Source organism: Taudactylus pleione, unplaced genomic scaffold (assembly GCF_031769625.1).
Source record: "Taudactylus pleione unplaced genomic scaffold, aTauple2 ptg000037l, whole genome shotgun sequence".
Classification (NCBI taxonomy): Eukaryota; Metazoa; Chordata; class Amphibia; order Anura; family Myobatrachidae; genus Taudactylus; species Taudactylus pleione.
Window position 1 is genome coordinate 17,622,501 of NW_028284439.1, and position 19,794 is coordinate 17,642,294.

Below are 19,794 nucleotides of genomic sequence, written 5' to 3' on the forward strand. Positions count from 1 at the left end.
TCAGGTGCGGGAAGAGACAAGGACCCTGAGACAATAGGTCCGGCCTCTGAGGTAACAGCCAAGGAGTATCGATGGACAGACACTGAAGATCCGAGTACCAACTCCTTCTGGGCCACCAACAGGATTTTGCCTCCTTCCTGCCTGAACTTTCGAATTACTTGAGGCAGCAGGGAGAACGGAGGAAATAGGTACACGAATTGGAAGTTCCATCGTGCCGACAAAGCGTCCACCAGGAGAGCTCCTGTGTCTCTTGTTCGGGATCCGTACACCCCCAGCTTGTGATTGTGTCTGGAGGCCATGAGGTCTATCTTGGGAAGACCCCACTTGTCCACCAGGAGTTGAAACACCTCCTGGTGAAGAGACCATTCCCCCGGGTGTACATCGTGGCGGCTGAGAAAGTCCGCCTCCCAGTTGAGCACACCCGGAATAAAGACGGCCGAAATGGCTGGAAGATTGCCTTCTGCCCAAGCCAGGATGCGGGACACCTCCCTTAGAGCCGCTTGGCTTAGAGTTCCTCCCTGCCGATTTAGGTAAGCCACTGTTGTGGCGTTGTCTGACTGAACCTGCACAGGTTTCCCCAGCAGGAACGGTCTTGCATGCTGCAATGCTTTGAACACTGCTCGAATTTCCAATATATTGATTGGCAGTTTCGATTCCTCTGACGTCCACTGGCCCTGGAAGACATGTGGGCCTGTCACAGCGCCCCAACCCCGAAGGCAGGCATCCGTTGTTAGAAGGACCCGATCCGAAATCCAAAACGGACGTTCCCTGCTGAGATGAGACCTTTGTAACCACCACGTCAAAGACAGGCGCACTTCCGGAGTGAGCCTGATCATCTGTATCTTTATTCGATGGGGATTCCTGTCCCATCTGGAAAGGATCAACATCTGCAGAACCCTGGAATGGAACTGGGCATACTCCACCACGTCGAACGTTGACACCATGGAGCCCAGTAACTTCATCGCTGAGAAAAGAGACACTCGGCGACTGCATAGCACATTGCGTATCTTGAACTGCAACAGGGCTATCTTTTCCTCTGTCAAGAAGAACCTCTGTTGCTGAGAGTTCAACAATGCCCCGAGATGGACCATTCTCTGAAAAGGAATTAGAGAGGACTTCTTCCAGTTCATTATCCAGCCGTGAGTCTGCGATACTGATACTGTCAGTTGTAGATGGCTGCAAAGGACCTGTGGCGACCCTGCCAACAACAGAAGGTCGTCCAAGTAGGGTAACAGACGAACCCCCTGCAACCGCAGGTGTGCCGCCATGACCGCCATCACCCTTGTGAACACTCGAGGAGCCGTGGAAAGGCCAAACCGTAGGGCTTGAAACTGGTAATGTTGGTCCAACACTGTAAATCTGAGGCAACGCTGATGCGCCCTGGCAATGGGGATATGCAGGTAAGCATCCTGAATATCCAGGGACACCATAAAATCCCCAGGTTGCATAGTTAACACAATAGAATGCAGAGTCTCCATCCGGAACCAAGGAACTCTTAAAAACTTGTTCAGGGATTTGAGGCTGAGGATAGGTCAGAATGATCCATTTGGTTTTGGGACCAAGAAGAGGTTCGATTAGTACCCAGTCCCCCTTTGGGGTGATGGAACCGGCTCGATTACACCCATCTGGAGCATAGAACGTACTACATCCTGGATCACTGGAGCCTTCGCTGGATCTGAAGGATGTGCTGTTACAAAGAACTGATGAGGACGCCTTCTGCGGAAAGAGAGGGCTTATCCCTGAGATACCACTTCCCTTACCCAAGTGTCTGTGGTGGTCTTGAACCAACACTGGGTGTATTGCAGAAGTCGGCCTCCCACCTTGGGGTCCCCCAAGGGGAGGCCCAACCCGTCAGGCTGAGGGTTTGTCGTCCGGCTTGGAAGCTGGGCGTCTGGTACTCCAAGCCTGTTTCCTGGTCCTAGCGGTCTTTTTGGGACCTGAAGGTCTCGGAAAGGACTGAACCTTAGGTTTTACCGGAGGGCGATGGGGCCGAAAGAAAGGATTTTTAGACCCCAACGGAATTGGGGCTGAAGGTAGACATGCCGATTTGGCCGCCGCCAACGTATCCATTATTTTGTCCAAAGCTGGTCCAAACAGCTACCGCTATTGAAGATCTTCAGGGGCTGTGAATACACAGCCCCTCTGTGCGGTAGCCAGACTCCGGCCGGGCACCTACTGAAACTGAGGTGCCTTGGCCTGGCGGCGGGGTATAGGAGGGGGCCCGATGCATCCTGGGATGGAAATCTTTTAACTGTGTGGTGCCCATGGCAGGAGCCAAGCCTATACCCCAAGGTATCCCTGTGGATCCCTAAGGACCCTGAAGTAGAAACTACATTTGTGCGCTGTCCACACACATATATACATACACACACACACATATATATAAATATATCTTTAAGTCTGGTTTCAATGAACACTGGTGAATGGACTCAAAGCATTCTCTAAAACCTATAGCAGTGCTGAGCTCCTCTGGGAGGCTGAGGCGCGCCCAGCCCGTGACCTGTCCAGACGCGGGAGCGTGACATCACAGCTCACGCATGCCACGTTGCCTGACCGATGGCCCAACAACCAGCACTTCCTACCCACCAGGCACCCAGCAAGCCCCTCCCGCCCGCATACTGCTCACAGCTCTGCACTTAGTGCTGTGACTGAGCCAAAGCAACACCAGCTGGAGGGACAGGGCAGGGTCACTAAAGTGTTTTCTTTTTTTTTTTGTGGGGAGCAATGTGGGGGCCAGCCAATGTGATTGTTTTATTCCTGTGGGGGCCAATGTAGTGTGCTTTGTTCCTGCAGGGGCCAATGTAGTGTGCTTTGTTCCTGTATCGCCGGATGGTGTGCCTTGGCAATTTTAAAATCTTTTGTAGTGTGCCTCGAGTTGAAAAAGTTTGAAAATCACTGACCTATAGCAATCAGATAACCAGTATTTACAGTTCACTTTAATTGATTTATTTTTGCCCATACTGCAATACTGGCCATGTTCATTCAAATAAAAGAAACCATAGCTATAAAATGCAATGTGTACATCAGTTTTATATTAAAATGGTTGCCCAAAAATGTAATTGTTTCAGATGAAAATGTATGTTTTTAAACTATAAAGGTCAGTTTTTGCAAAATTCTTTAGTTGTGAACTCTAAATATTTTGCTTTTGAATGCTTTACAACTGTTTTCATGCATTTTAGCACCTACTATTTATTTAAAAAAAAAAAAAAAAAAATTGTATAGAATTTGTCAAAATACTAAACAAGTTTTATAATGTGTCCACTAAGGGGCTTATAGCTTATATATTAGCCAGGTAGAGCCATCAATGTTAACTTGGCATGTCCAATTGACATTAATAAATGCAACCAAATTTCTCTGTGGTGAATGACCTGTATGTATTGTTTGTATGTATTGTTTAACAATTAGAAAAACAAAAACAAAGTGGTGCCTTTAAATTGGGTAGTGTGTAGAACAATGGTTCCCAAACATTCTTGAATCATGGTACCCTAGAGTAGCAGCATTGTTTTTTGTTCTTTTACGGCCAAAAGTTTGAGAAATTGAGTGTAATATATTAAGTTAAGCATATTGTTACTTGTCGTCCTTAGGTTTGGGTATGTGGTGGTAGATAAGGTTGCGTTTCGGTTTGTCCACATTTTATGATTGGCAACCACAAGCACTAATTTTGCCTATCACATGGATCATAAATCATTTTATTTGGTCCTGGATTACCGACTTGTGGTACTCCTGGAGGTGCCCCAGCATCCAGTTTGGGAACCACTTGTGTAGAATCCCCATCTTTTCTTGAATACCAGTTTTGTCATTTAAGAGATTGCTCACTGATAGCCGGAACTGAGCATTACATCCTGACAGCATCGCAAGTTTTCCTACATACCACTATGGGAAGCGAGAGAAAAGGTGTGATGTCAGCATTACCAGGATAGGACAAAACGCGCGCAGCCCAGCGCCATATGGTGCCAAATTGAATTCCACAGATATTTGATAAAAGCCCATTTCAAGATGCTGGTGGGCTTCTTGCAGGAGCTGGCTAAGGCCACAATTTGGCTAGAGCAGTTTAGGAAAGGAAAGGCTGGAAATTTTGTTTGATACAAGCAAAATGTTCTTTTGCTGCTCCTTTTTTCATCCTTTACACTGGTTGGCTGTATTTTTCCATATACAATATAAAATACTTCTAAACATACAAAGCAACTTGATCCCTTCAACCTGAACAAGATCTGTGCCTCTCATCCACATTCACTACCCAGTTATCGCGCTAAGCAAAAAAATTGTTGGTCCCAGGGACCAATTAGCTAAAAATTGGGGTACTAAGCCACGGTTTCTGGGTCCCATTACATATTGGGTGAGGGCAGGAAGCAGTTGGTACAGTGCTGGGGCAGGTAACAGTTGGGGTAGAGCTGGGAGTAGAGGGGAGTAAGTGCAGGCAGTGATGGGAGTAGGGAGGCAAGGGTAGATAGCAGCTGGGGCAGTACTGGGGGCAAAGAGGGGGTTGGGGCAGACAGGCAAGGGTAGATAGATGGGGCAGTACTGGGGGTAGGGAGGAGGAAAGTGTAGATAGCAAGTGGGGCAAAAAAATAGTCACCTGCTCATTCCCAAAATACCAAACCTCTACCCGCTACGACTTACTGGAATGTGCCACCACTGTTGCAGTCCTGAATGAGCCTCTTAAACATGACTCCACTGAAATAGTGTCGTCCATCTACATGCTGATATAGCACCAAATATCAGGCGCTGCTAGCCTTTTCAAATGAAGGGTTACCCTATTTATTGTCTATAAAAATGGTATAATGCACAATTCTTTCTTCCCAGGATGCAGTTTGCAACTTTGAAAGATGCGAAAAGTACCCATAATATAAAACCGAATATAATTTTACCACAGAACTTAAAATCATATTCTAGTACACATCTTATTTGGTGCCAGAGGACCATACCCTCACATTCAAATTCCTAGTACACGTTCATTAGGACCTCCCCTGGACAATCACCAGGATACATGGTTTCTACTGCTAACTAATCATTTGGCTCCAAAGTTTTCAATTTCCAGCCTCCAAGTAATCATTGTTTATATTTAGGATAGTGACTTCGCCATAAAAGTTTGTTATAAAACAATACTTTCCTTTGCTGTGGACAGTACAAAAACCTACAGTTTATGTTTCAAGCAATAGGTTTCGTTTGGCTACAGAAACTTAGAACCCTTGAGAATGCCCTAGTCAAATGCAACAGGGATTGTCTATGCATCATAATTTTGGGATTCACAATTCTAATCTGTGCGTTTCCGATCCTTCAACCAGTCTTTAAAACTAACAACTTATTATATGCCCCCCTAATTCCTTTACTAATCACAGTGGAACTATACATGGGTGATTATGCACTAGATATCATACCTCTTGCACTTGTTTGGCGCAACAGCAGCATACTGTGCATTGTACTCAAAAATGTTTCAGAATACACAGAAAACTATGATAAACCCAATTATTGCTCCTACTTTAGTTGATATGGGGAGCTTGCTGGTATTTCTCTTACTAGGCTACTCTTCTATACCCTAACTACACTCCTCAGTAGCCATAATTAGTTTTAATGTTTTCACCAGGGTACATAAAGATTTTATGCACTCTGAATTTTATGTATTGGCTACAATTGCATACTATGCAATCAGCCACCTACTCCTAAAAATGTGCAGGCGTATAAAACTTCCTAGGTCACAACTCATTCACTTCTATTCTTATTTTGGGGTGCCAACTGTTCTCTTGGTATACAATCGGGAAACCGGCTGCCTTAACACCGACAGCCAGCTTCCCGACTGACATATTCTGGCGAGGGTGAAATGCCGGGCGTCTAGATGTTGACGCCTGACTTTTCCCCGATGCCGGGAGACCGGCATCCCAATTGAAGGGATGGTGGGCGCCGCGGACAGCCGCGGGAGGGGGGGGGGGGGGAACTTAGGGTTAAGCACCCACCCGGGAGAGTTAGGGTTAGGCTAGGGGGAGGGAGGGTTAGGCACCCCCGGGGGGGACTTAGGGTTAGGCACTTAGAGGGGGAGGTTAGGCCGGCCGTATTTCATACCGATTCAGTTCTCTTACATACCTAGATCACATTGCAGCATAATTAGGATATGCTAGCCACTGCTATTACAAGGTTTCAATAAATTTCCACATGGGAGGTACCATTTGCGATTTTATTTAAAGTGCTGGTTTTTAGGTTTTGTCTCCTGTCCCTGCAGGGCTGAACACGTGCATATTATTTTGTTGGATTGGTGTAGAATAAGCAAATCGTTAAAATAAAAACCTGCTCCGCATCCAAAGTCTCCAGATCTACTTTACACAGTACAGTCCACTTTCACACAAACCAGGGCAGCCCCAAATCACATTAGCAGAGAAAGAACAAATGTAAGTGTATCCATTATCCCTTTAAAGAAATTGAACAAAACCCTCAAAGCCGTAAACCTGTCCCTCTGCTAGTCCATTCACTTCCATGCACAAGACAACTGTGGTGTTAGTAGCAGACAGCTACACCACTGAAACTAGTTCAGACTGATGCACAATGAAAATGCTAATGTATTAGCCAAAGTCATGGTAAGGTTAAGCTAGTGCCAAACACAAATGTTTTTGTAGAATATAGTCAGAAGGGGACTGTGATACACTAGACGATTTGTTGTCCGATCCGGCGGATGGGGGGCACATTGTCTAGTGTGTACCCGCTGTGTTGCTAATGATGCGCGTCAGCCACATTCTCAGTCAGCCCTACATGCAGGTCTGACTGGCGATACAGTTAGCAAGGGCCATGCTGCTGAATGCTTCATAGCCATCACTCCCGGCATCGGCAATTGTGTATGCACTTGATGATGACTGTTGATGACTAGGTTGGGCACACTAGACAGTCTAGAGTGCACCGACCTTTAGTCTTCCAGTCACTTTGGAAACTATCCAGACAAGATTCACTACACCTAGTTGTTGTCCAGCTCAACTCGAAACCAGTCGTTTTCTGCAGGCTAACTAAAAGATAAGGCAAATATACTTAAGGCCCCTACACAAGGAACAATGGCCCTCATTCAGAGCCGTACGCTCTGTGCAGAGCGCACGCTCTGAATGAGGGCCGGGCTCCATGAAAATGGAGCGTCCTCCTGGACGCTCGTATAGCTGTGGGTCACCACCCACAGGCTATACGAGCGTGCATTGTGATGGCCGCGATGGTCGTGACCATCGCGACCATCGAAATTGCGAGCCGGAGCCTGCGGTTGAGGTTTTCAACCGCAAGCTCCGGAGTGATTTTGGCTACATCAGAGCCAAAATCACTCCCACTGACATCACTAGTGATGTCAGTGGGCCGGCTTTTGACGGGAGGCGTTCCCGTGGGAACGCCCCCGTCAGGGAGGCACGCCCCCGGCACGCCCACCAAAGGGGGCGTGCTGTCAATCAACATTGACAGCACGCCCCCTTTGATCGGACACAACGAGCGAAGGACTTTCCTTCGCTCGTCGCGTCTGGCGCATGCGCACGACGGAGCTCCCTCCGTCGTGCGCATGCTCAGTCCATAACATCGACCCACTTGCGAGCGGACAGCCGCTCGCGAGTGGGTCTGAATCAGGCCCAATGTATGCAACAATACGATGTTGTTAATGATTTCCCTTGAACTCTCCTTGGCAGCTCCCCAGAAACTGCACAATCTGACATAAGATCTATCATGCACGATTTAAACATTTGCATATCATTAGATCGTGCGCGATAGCAGATGCTTGCATGAATCAGCGAGATCCGTGATGCAAGCATGTGTCACAGATCAGTGCGATCTGTGCTGCTACAAGCTCCTTTGTAAAAAAAAAAAAAAAAAAAAAAAAAAAAATCAATAAGACACAGATGCATGATGAATCAGTGAGATCAGTCCATGAGTCTGTTAAAAAAAAAAAAAAAAAAATGAATACAACGTGAAAAAAACAAAAAAAAAAACCTCTAGTCAACCCAGACCTGGCTTTCTATAGTGAAATCTCGCCACTGAGCCGTGATTCGGGAAGTACTGTCTTTAGAGGTCGGTACTGTGTAAACGGGTCCTTGTTAATGGTTTTTTTTTTGTGTTTTGCAAAAACAAGGGGATGCCTACACGGGACGAAGAGAATGTCGTCCACACATTGGAAGGGGAGAGTATGGTATTTTTTTTTTTTTAATGTACCCGTGGTTTACTACTTGGAGAAGGGGACGTGAATGGCTTCGGGAATAGTAGGCGAGTATGAGTGAGCATGTATGTTAATAAACTTGTACTTTCACTGTTTTTGTGTTGTCTTTATTTTAATATTTCTTTTGCAGTGGAACTACAGGTACCAATGGGTCTGTTATGCCCCACATGCTGGTACTTGTAGTTTTACAAGTACCAGCATGCGGGGAGGCTTGCTGGGACCAGTAGCTCTACTACAAAAGACGATATTTTTAACTCTTTACTTGCACCACATTTTTAAACACAATCAACCCGGCACCCACCGCTCCAGGGATGCTGGGGATAGCCCCAGGCTATCAGTCCAGGCCTGTGGTGCCCTGGAGAGGGTCGCACTCCCTTATTGGGGGGGGGGGGGGGGTGTCCCTTTCTCCCCAGGGATTCCCGGCCCGGGCTGACTAGCAGTCAGGGGCAATGCTTTGTGGCAGGGGACCCCTACTCTTTGTCCCCTGTATTTTCAAAACCAGGACTGGCTCTGAAAGCCCGATGCTGGTTGTGCTAAATACAGGGGACCCCTACGTCGTTTGTCTCCTGTATTTTCACAACCAGGACCTGCTGTGAAAAGCCTGGGGCTGGTTGTGCTCCGGGAATTTTTTTTTTTTTATAATTTTTCACTTTATTCTTTTTTTTTTTTTCTTTTAACACAGATGCACCAATGATCTCACTGATCCATCCATGCATCTGTGTCTTGATGCTTGCATCACGGATCTCCCTGCAGTGTAGGCGGCATCATACGTGGGTCCAAACAAACACTGAACGATATGCTGTCGGCTCGTGTACGAGAGCGACAGATCTTTTCTGCAGCAGGGTAGATCTGACGATACCACAGACAACCTGTGGGTACGTGCATCAGCATCATGAGTGGACATTCACAATTTGCACATATTATGCACTGTAATTCCGATGCGTCGAATACGGCCACATCGTGCATAAAATAGTACAGTGTGTGGGCACCTTTAGGGGTTATATTAAAAATATTACACAAACATTAATCTAAAATGAAACTTATTCAGTAAGATACAAAACAGATGTTCCAAAGTTACTGCTTTATGAAGCCAAGTAAATTCTATAATTTTCCATAATAAATTTAGCCATTGGGGAACTGAACTCAAAAGATGACACTATATAGCAGCATGACAGGAACAATACAAGTATATAAATAAAAATATGCTGAGCAAGAAGGTTCTCAGTGCAGTAGTTTCTCAGTGCACTGTAGAATAGTGGGAAAGTAGCCGTCCCCTGGAGCTACAAATAGGCCTCTCTAGGTTGTATTGTAGCTTTAAAAGGGACAATAAAACCACCCACTGTTTTATTTTTTATGCCATGTAATTAAATTAGACCTAATGAATAAAAACATTTCACTTAACTTAAACATTTTAACGTAAAAAAAAACCTACTTGTCCCTTTACAAAATTAGCAAATAAAAAAAGGTGTTAATTCACCACCCTTTTTTTACTACATAGAAGCTGTCACACTTCCGGATGGATTATGGATGCGGCCCGTATTTAGGGAGTTGGCTAGACCTATGCCTGAGGTGCAGAGTCTAATGTGCCGGCGGTATTCACCAGGGACCCTCGCAAGAAGGTATAGACTTGGCTGCGTCCGACACACAGGTCGCGGACCTCAGGATAGGTTCCCTTATACAGGTGCTGGTAAACTCTGGATGCAGTGGAGGAGACATATAGCTTAGGCGACAGGCCGGGTCAGTACCAAACGGACTTAGAGACGGTACCAGGGAGCAGGCATAAACAGGTCACAGGGAATAGCCGAAGTCAAAACCAGATATCAGATGCAGTACCAGGGGTCAGGTGAAGTCACAAACGAAGCCAAAGTCAGAAACCGGTATTGGAATATCACAGGAAGGCTGGAGTATGGTAAATGAGCCTATACTGTGGCACAGGAATGCTCTTCTAGGACTTCCTTAAATAGGCAGGGCTTGATTTTGGCACCTTCTGTGGCTTACACTAATTGTGTGCACGTCCCTTTAAATCTAATGCAGATCGGCGCGCGCTCCTATGGATGCCGCGGCCGTCTGCACAAAGCCGCCGGAGGGAGAGGACAGCTGACAGCGGGCGCCGGGGATCTCCCGCACGCCGTCACACGCCAGCCCGGAGTCCAACGTTGCCAGACCTGGATTCGGCAGCGCTGTGACATTATCCCCCCCCCTTCTAGGGGTGGGCACCAAACACCCCACAAATGGCCTGTCAGGAAACTTCTGATGGAATTTTTTCAGTGGTTGAGGTGCATGAATGTCTGAGGCCTTGACCCAATACCGTTCTTATGGGCCATAACCCTTTGAAATCTACCAGGAACTGTACCGATACCCTTGAAAACCTAGAGTCCAGGATTTGCTTTCAGCCCGGAGTCCAGCGTCACCGGACCAGGAAAGAGGGACCTGGATTTGGCGGCACTGTGACAGAAGCACCTGGAGTTATAGATGAGAGTCTGTATTAGGCAGGCCTGCGATTAACACATAGAAAACTAGCGTTCCCGCTAGGCTGTTTTAGCGGGGTGCGGCGCCCTGCCCTCCTTCTGGAGGGCAAAAAGCACCCTGCCCTCCAGAAGGAGGGCAAAAAGCGCCCTGCCCTCACAGCCTGCGGGTGCCATCTTCACTCGCGGGACGCAGTTCCCCGTGGGTGGAGAAATGTGCGGTGACCCGGTCACCGCCGGAGAATAGACGCCAGGCGCATGCGCCCGGCATCTATTCTCCCTTTCTGCAGCGCTTGGGGGCTGCCCGGCTTGTCCATAAGTGGCGGGCACGCCCCCAAGTATGCCGAAAAGGGGACGCGTCTTATAGAGGAGGCCATTAGCAAAAAAAAAAAAAAAATACTTACGTAATCAATAATCAGATTTTTTTTCCCAACTGTAAAGAGGGAAAAAAAATCCTCAAGAATACCAGAAAACAAACAAATACCCCTCTAAAGTATTGGGTGAGTATTTTGTGCTAATCAGCATTAAACATTTCCAAAGAAATAAAAAAAAAATAATAATAATATAGGGGTATAAATGGCCACTGTACATTTTCTAAAGAAATCTGTAGCTGCTAAGTGATATCTATAAGCCAAGTCAGTATAAGAACTGAGAAGAGAGATAAAGTGAAGCTGAAGACCACTGTCCTGAGCAGAGGGATAGTAGAGTTACACAGGGAGTTCGGAAAGTCCCTCCACCGTGACTGTGCGCTAAGTGTGTGACGTTACAAAATTCTAATAGGGGAGCCAGACCAACCAGACCAACAGCCAGTGACCCCCGGCCAACGATGTTTGGCAGAGTTTGGGGTGGCAGTTGGTGTGCCTCCCATATTTGAATTTTGGGCTGAGCTGCAGCCTCACCTCTGGAGCTGCAACTGCCAGTCACATATTTAGCATACAGCCACTGCAGAGGGACTTTCCTAACCCCCTGTATATGAAGTGATGCTCTGTTGAAAATACTTGCAAATATTAGATGTTCGCTCTGCACTTTAGATCAAATTATTTTATTTTAAAACAAGGGTTTTTGTTGTTTTTTTTATATACTGCAGAATTACTTTTCAAAAGGAGTCTCAAAATCTTAGGCATGTCGGGGGCAGAGAAGTAAACAGTCACCTATGTGGGAGATGCAGCAGCCAATAGTGGTGCTCTCTGCGGCCTCCTAATAATTGCTTCTATGAAAATGTCTGGGATATACTCTGTATACATTTAGAAACAAGAAGGATGCAGATGGAGTTGGGGGCACTTTGTAGTACACACCTTAAGTGGTCTTGTCTGGGAAGACCATAATAATAGAGGATATCTTTCAAACTTGCCAATTAACTGCTGTATGTAGCAGAGACGGTCACAAAACGTAATGAAAACCCTGGGCAGGTGGGGGGAGAGTGACTTTCTAAGAAGTTGAAGATGACATAGGAACCCTGTGCTGTAAAGTATAAATAAAGCAGATTACAGAAAATAAGATTCAACATACTTTGACTTTAATATACTCCAGCCAGCAGAGGTCACCCTTGCATCTTGTTTTTCCTCTGGTCTTAACGTGTACAATTACATTTTCACCAAACAAGAATCCATCTCCCCCATTCAGCTTTCTTGCTGGGAAACACTATTCTGACACCACTCAGAAAATGTTTTGAACGGCAACTTGACTGCTAGATATCTGAAACGTCTGCTGTCATTTATCAGGTAACAGTAAAGAGAGGTTATCCCAAGTCACTGCTAATACCCCAAATGCTTTCACTTGGTCTTAGATCCTAACAACAATATGGGCACACGTGGGTCTGTTGTCTGACTGCAGTTTGTGAGGCCATTTGCAACAAAACTAAAACACACATACCAAACCACACAACCATAACTAGAAAGATTTGGCTGAAAGTGAAGGTCACATATCACAATATAGCTAGGGTGACATCATGGAATGAATACATTGTAAAATGTACTTGTATGCAGAAGAGGAATCTGTGCACTCAGACTGCGTTGGGACATACTACTGCCAGGACGAGTGGCTTGGTATTGTCATTTGTATTTTTATCAACCTAAAAGTTGTTGCTGAAAATGACAAACTCTTTCCTCCTTAATTCAGTGCAAAACAAAACTGCAAGACATACAATAGCTACTGCAGATTTAGTGGCCAGGCTTATGTGACGCTTGTGGAAAGTCATAATAGATACCAAATCAAACTAAATATAGCCCTGCTGCCCATTAGAAAACTGAACGGAAATCAAACCGTAGCCAAAGGGCCAGGCGCCAGCTTCTGCAGTACAGAATGGCTAAGAAAACCACACAGTGCACTCAAATCATCATAAGTCCTACTACAACAGGAAGGGAGTACCAAAGGTCATAAATAGCAAGGACCATAAAGCATGAGAAGACTTCATGTATGCTTGTAGATTTTATGGGTTCATGGAGGCCTTCTTTAATTATCCAGTGTAGTGGGATTTGCTGTATCCAGAGAGGTAGTTTTTAGTAAATTTAAATATGTATTTCCACCATATACAGTAACTCATTATATAAAGCAGGTTTGCTCAACCAAAATTGGGCTGGGACCTATAATGAGACCACAGGAATTCAAAAACCTTTCCCCAACAAAGCACAACTAGTTGCAGAGGTTATATAATGGGTTGTCACACTCTACGAACAATTGGTTGTAACGGCATAAAGCAGGTCTCCACATTAGAATTAAAAAAATTCCAATCTAGGATATCAACATCTCTACCTCTGCAAACTTTCAAAAAGAGGCTTGTCCACTGATCAGTTATTAGAAATGCTATTTATTGCAGACGGAAATTTTCCACTTTGTAAATGCTTGCTACAATTCACCAGGTTTATACATTGTAGCAAAATAACTTAACATGATGCTTTATCTTATATTACAAAACAAATCAGTGCAATCAACAGTTTATGTTTCAGGCCATAGTTGTAAGAGCCATTTCCTTCTCTGAATACACCTACTTGCGAGCCCATGTCCTCCATTTTCCTCCCCATTCGCTGCATTTTCACCATTCTTTGTGGACGGCTGCTGGTTGTTTGCAGTAGCCGCTGCTGCTGCAGCCGCTGCTGCGGCCGCAGCTGCTGCTTGTTGTTGTGCAAGTTTGTCTCTGTAGGCCTGCTGTCTTGTTTGCACCACGTCAGGCATTACTGCATCAATCAGCGAGAGAGATTCAATTGGCCTCCCATCAAAAAGTGTGCCATCCTGTGGATTTAAGCAAAACAGTCACTATATGCAAAGAACGGTCATATTTACCCAATTCAGGTCAAAGCAATTGATATCACACCAACCTCATCAAATGAAACACGTTACACTAAAGCTATTTACTAATTGAATTTGCTTTTTTTTTTTTTACCTTTAGTGATCAATAACCATTTAAGATCAGAAATATTAGTATGATCCCAATATTTCAAATGATTTTAATGTGAAAAAGCAGCCTATACCATTTTCCTCTGTGTGCATTGTTAAAATTGAACACACATTCATTTAGTGACACTTAAAATCTGTTCCATAACGTCTGGTGTGTCCATGGAAACTGGACATATGCTTCTACTATCTAAACTCTACTAGAAATATCTAACGTGTTCCAGATTGCTCTGTGTGTTGTCAGCACAAAACACCCACATGAATATACCCAGATAAGGACAAGCAGCATAAAATAAGTAGAGACTTAAGAAAAAAAAAAACAAAACTGTATTAACATCTGTGAAACCCAGCTGCAAAAAGTGTTCATATTTACACATCTACTTTATTCGAATTCTTCCAATTTTTGATGCCCAATTTATACAGTATTATCCAACTAAAACCCCATGCTATTGATGCACTGTGTTATGTATGGAACCGAAAACATGAGCCTCAAACACCCTGAAAATCATACAGGTCATAAGACCAAAAATATGAGATATGGTAAGAACTTACCCTTGTTATCTCTATTTCTGTGAAGTCCATAGGGTTCCACAGGATACCTTGGGGTATAGGCGATGGCGGCAGACATCCAGGCACCACAGAGTTAAATTTTCAGCCTCCCAGGATGCACTGGGGTCCCTCTCCTATACCCCGCCCCCGATCCTCAGGCCACTCAGTTTCGTGTCAAGCCATAGGCCGGAGCAGGAGCAAAAAAGAGAGAGAAGACAGTCTGGAACACACCAGAATCACATTCTCACCAGAAGGAAACCGGTGACCAGATCAAAGCCCATCTGCAATACAGGTGCGACAGGGCGGGAGTCCTGTGGAACCCTATGGACTTCGTAGAAATAGAGATAACAAGGGTAAGTTCTTACCATATCTCATATTTTCTACTTCAGGGTCCATAGGGTATCCACAGGATACCTTGGGGATGTCCCAAAGCAGTATCCTTTAAGGGTGGGGACGCTCCTGTGCTGTAAGGAGAATCCGCCGCCGAAAGGAAGCATCCTGAGAGGCGAAGGTATCAAAAGCATAATACCTTACAAAAATATGGACAGATGACCACGTGGCTGTCAATCACCGCTGAGGCGCCACGTCGAGCTGCCCACGAAGGACCCACAGACCTAGTGGAAGAGCTTTAATAGAGGATGGAACAGGAAGACCTGTGAATCCATCCTGCCAAAGTTAGCGTAGTGGCAGGCCAACCCTTTTTATGGAAACCAGAAAGGACAAAACCGAGAGTCTGATTTCCTAAATGGACTGGTACGGTCAACTTAAATTCTTAGCGCCCGTACCACAGCCAAATAGGCCTCACCAGCAGACAGGTCTGGGGAAGTAAAGGCAAGCACTGCCCTGTTCCTAGGAAAGATGAGAAAAAGGGAGGTCTACATGACAGAGCCTCCCATTCTGAGATCCTACTGGCCAAATTAAGAGCCAGAAGGAATACAGTCCTAGCCGTAAGCCATTTGAAATCCACTGAGCCCAGTGGATCAAATGGCGGTCCTCAGAGAACCCTAAGGACCACAGCCAAATCCCAAGGAGCCACAGGTGGAACAAAGGGATGCTGGATATAACGTACACCCTGCACAAAGGTGCGGACATCAGGAAGAGTAGCAATCCTACACTGAAACCATACTAACAGGGCAGAAACCTGCACCTTCAGGTAAGCAAGGCGAAGACCGTTATCTAAGCCCACCTGTAGGAAAGCCAACCTCTGGATATCCGGAATACCCGAGGAGCCTAGCCTCTAGGGCGACACAACTGAAAGTATACCATACCTAGTGGTAAATTCTTGCAGATAAAAACTTCCGAGCTCTTAGCATGGACAGAGCCCCTGTTAACTATAGAGCTGGAAAAACGCCTAGACCTTAAGAGGGCAGTCTCCACCGCCACACCGTCAAGGACAGACAACCCAGGTCTGGGTATCAGCCAGGATCCTGAGACAGCAGGTCCGGGTGTAGAGGCAACAGCTTCGGAGTGTTAACTGAGAGGCTCCGAAGATCTGAGTAATAGTGCCATCTGGCCTACGCTGGAGCTATCAGCAGGAGCGTGCCTCCTTCTTGCTATTACTGGAGGAAGAAGGGATAATGGAGGGACGAGGTACACAACTTGGAAGGTCCACTGGACCTACCTACGTCTATCAGAAGAGTCTCATCTCTGAAAGGCTCCACTTGTTCACCAGAAGATTGAACACCTCCTGATAAAGAGGACATTTCCCTGAATGCACGTCTTGACGGCTGAGAAAGCCTGCTTTCCATCTGAGGATTCCTGAATGAACACTGCCGATGACGGCAGGGATATAGCCTTCCACCCAAGCCAGAATTCGGGACACCACTGTTAGTGTCGCCTGACTTCGGGAACCTCCTAGGTGGTTTACATAAGCCATCATGATGGCGTTGTCAGACTGTACCTGCACGGTATTTCCGTGGAGGACCTGTCCTGCATGCTGGAGAACCTTGAATACTGCTCAGAGTTCTCAGATGTTTATGGGAAGCGCAAAAACTACTGGTGTCCACCTGCCCTGGAACAAGTGTGGACCCGTCACTGCTTCCCAGCCACGGATACTGGCGTCCGTCGTCAGAAGGACCCTGTCCGCAATCCCAAAGGGGGTGCCCCTTGTTTAGGTGAGCTTTCTGCAGCCACCAGGCCAGAGAGAGACAAACCTCCGGGGAAAACCTATTGACTTTATCCTATGGGGCAACCCATCCCATCCGGAGAGGATCAAGTTTTTTAGAGGTTTAGAGTGAAGCTGGGTACTCTCCACCATGTCGAACAGCGACACCCTGGAACCCAGGAACCACATTGCCAAGTGAATAGACGCTCGGCGACTCTGCAGGCAACTGCGTACCTTTGCCTGTAATGCAGAGATCTTTTCCTCAATCACAAAGATCCTCAGATGTTGGTATATGGAGCATCCTCTGTGAAGAATCAGAGAGGACCATTTCCAGATTATCAGTCAGCCCTAACGTAGCAACACAGATATTGTCCGTTGCATATGGCACTGAAGTATCTCTGGAGACCGTGGTAACAACAGGTGGTCACTCGGATAGGGTAACAAGCGGACCCCCTGCATCCGCAGGTGGGCTGCCATAACTACCATGACCCTGGTAAACCGTGAGGCGCGGAGGCCAGACCAAGGGGCAATGCCAGAAACTGGAAATGCTTATCGACCACTGCAAACCTGAGGAAAACACTGGTGTGCTAAGAAAAGAGGGATATTCAGGTAGTCACCCTGAATATATCCAACGACACCACAAAATTCCCAGGCTCCATTGAATGATGGAATGCAGGGTCCCCCTCCCGAGCCGAGGAACCCTTAAGAATTTGTTGAAGGATTCGAGGTTGAGAATGTCCTGGTAAGACCCATTGGGTGTCTGTACCAGAAAGAGGATGGAGTAATACCTCGTTCCCCTTTGGGGCAACGAAATAGGTACTATAACTGCCTGGAGCATAGAGTGTAACACCCTCAAAAATTACAGGGCCTTGTCCTGAATTGACAGAAGACCTGTAACGAAAAACCGTCTGGGAGGCTTTTACCAGGAGGAGAGGACATACCTTCAAGAAAATACTTCTATTACCCCAGTGTCCATGGTGGTCAGACACCAGCACTGGGCGAACTGGAGAAGCCGGCCTCCAACTCTGGGGGCTCCCGAGAGGAGGCCCGTCCCGTGAGGCTGAAGGCTTATAGTCCAACTTGGGAGTAGGGCGTCTTGTACTCCAAGCCTGTTCTTATGGCTGAGCAGATTTCCTGGCTACTGACTGTCTTGGAAAGCTGTATTTTAGACTTACCCTGGCCTCACAGGGCCGAAAAGACAAAGCGCCAGACCTTGATGGGACTGTAGCCGATGGCAGACATGCAGACGTAGCTGCTGCCTGCAGGTCCACAATTGCGTCCAGACGAGGGCCAAACAGGACTTGTCCCGTAAAAGGCAAAGCATTCCAAATGGAATCTGCGTCCGCTTTCCAAGAGCGCAACCACAGGGAGCGGCAAGCCGCTACTGCTGCCGAGGAGATTCTGGAAAGGAGTAGGCTATAGGCAAGACCGTCTCATTATGAGCGTGGCAAAGTCTCTGAGAACTTGCCACTATCCACCTGCTCTGCTGGAGAGTCAGTGTGCAGAGATCCAGTTACCTACTCAGTGTTCCATGGCTCTTGTCCCCCAGCACACGGCCATAGCCGGCCTGGAAGCCCCTCCAGCAAGGGAATATTGGACTCTCTTCTCTCCCCTATCATTTCTCTCTCCTGTCCTGAACAAGCTACTTCCCTGTACAATTCCTCCCTTGCTTCTGCTCTTGATTCTGTTGCTCCAGCAATAACCACTCACCCTCGCAGATCCACACCACAACCCTGGCATTCCAAATGCACCAGATACCTACAAAAGTGTTCAAGAATTGCGGAGCGTCAGTGGAGAAAGTCACGCTCTAAGGCTGACTTCCTCCATTTCAAATTTATTCTCTCCTCCTACAGTGCTTCCCTGTCTCTCTCCAAACAAACATATTTCAAGAACCTCATCTCCTCCCAGTCCTCAAACCCCCGGCGTCTCTTTGCCACTTTCAACTCCCTACTCTGCCCTTCCCCTCCTCGCCTTCCCTCCTCGCTCTCTGCCCTCGACTTTGCCACCTACTTTACATCTAAAATTGACTCCATACGTGAGGACATCATATCCCATCAGACCCTTAGCACTCCTCTCCCTCCTTGCCCTTACCACCCCTCCCCTTCTGTCTCACCAACTCTGACATCCTTCTCCCCTGCTTCTGGAGAGGAAGTCTTGGCCCTCATCCGGTCCTCCCCTCCTTCCACCTCCCCTCTTGACCCTATCCCTTCCCGTCTCCTCTCCCACTTGTCTCCTTCTGCCTGTTCCCATCTGGCTCACCTCCTTAATCTTTCCCTATCATCTGGCACTGTCCCTTCTGCATTCAAACATGCTCTTGTCTCCCCCATTCTTAAAAAACCTACCCTTGATCCTAACATACTTTCAAACTATCGACCCATCTCTCTTCTCCCTTTTGCTTCCAAACTCCTTGAGCGTATTGTCTACAACCGCCTTACCACCTTTCTTTCCTCCCACTCCCTCCTTGACTCATTTCAATCTGGCTTCCGATCTCTCCACTCCACGGAAACTGCCCTCACGAAAGTCAGCAACGACCTCCTTGCTGCCAAATCCAAGGGTCACTACTCTCTGCTCATTCTCCTTGACCTCTCTGCTGCATTTGACACTGTAGACCACCCTCTCCTCCTGCAAATCCTTTACTCTCTCGGTTTACGTGAAACTGCCCTCTCCTGGCTTTCCTCCTACCTCTCTGATCGTTCCTTCGCTGTGTCCTCTCATGACTCCTCTTCCCCTCCACTTCCACTAAAGGTAGGAGTTCCCCAAGGTTCTGTTCTTGGACCTCTCCTTTTCTCCCTATATACATCCTCTTTAGGTGAACTCATTAACTCCTTTGACCTCCAATATCATCTCTATGCAGATGATACTCAAATTTACCTTTCCACCCCTGAGCTCACCCCTGAGCTCCTTACCCGTATCTCCAACTGTCTCTCTGCTGTCTCTTCGTGGATGTCCCAGCGCTTTCTTAAACTTAACATGTCTAAGACTGAGCTGATCATCTTCCCACCCTCTTCCACTACATCACTTTCCACAATTTCGTTATCTATTGATGGCACAACTATCTCCTCTAGCCCCAAAGTGCGCTGTCTTGGAGTTATCCTAGACTCCTCCCTCTCCTTTAAACCGCACAT

The 19,794-nt window shown here is 46.7% G+C and overlaps 1 protein-coding gene across 9 annotated transcripts in view; it reads right to left on the reverse strand.

Moving 5' to 3' along the window:
- TBL1XR1 (TBL1X/Y related 1) overlaps positions 1-19,794 on the reverse strand; it is a 205,127-nt gene that overhangs the window by 63,728 nt on the left and 121,605 nt on the right. For all 9 annotated transcript variants that reach the window (XM_088452418.1, XM_088452424.1, XM_088452417.1 and 6 more), the window contains one exon: positions 13,614-13,854. In XM_088452418.1, the coding sequence (XP_088308544.1) occupies positions 13,614-13,854 (241 nt within the window). The remainder of the gene's footprint in view (positions 1-13,613; positions 13,855-19,794) is intronic.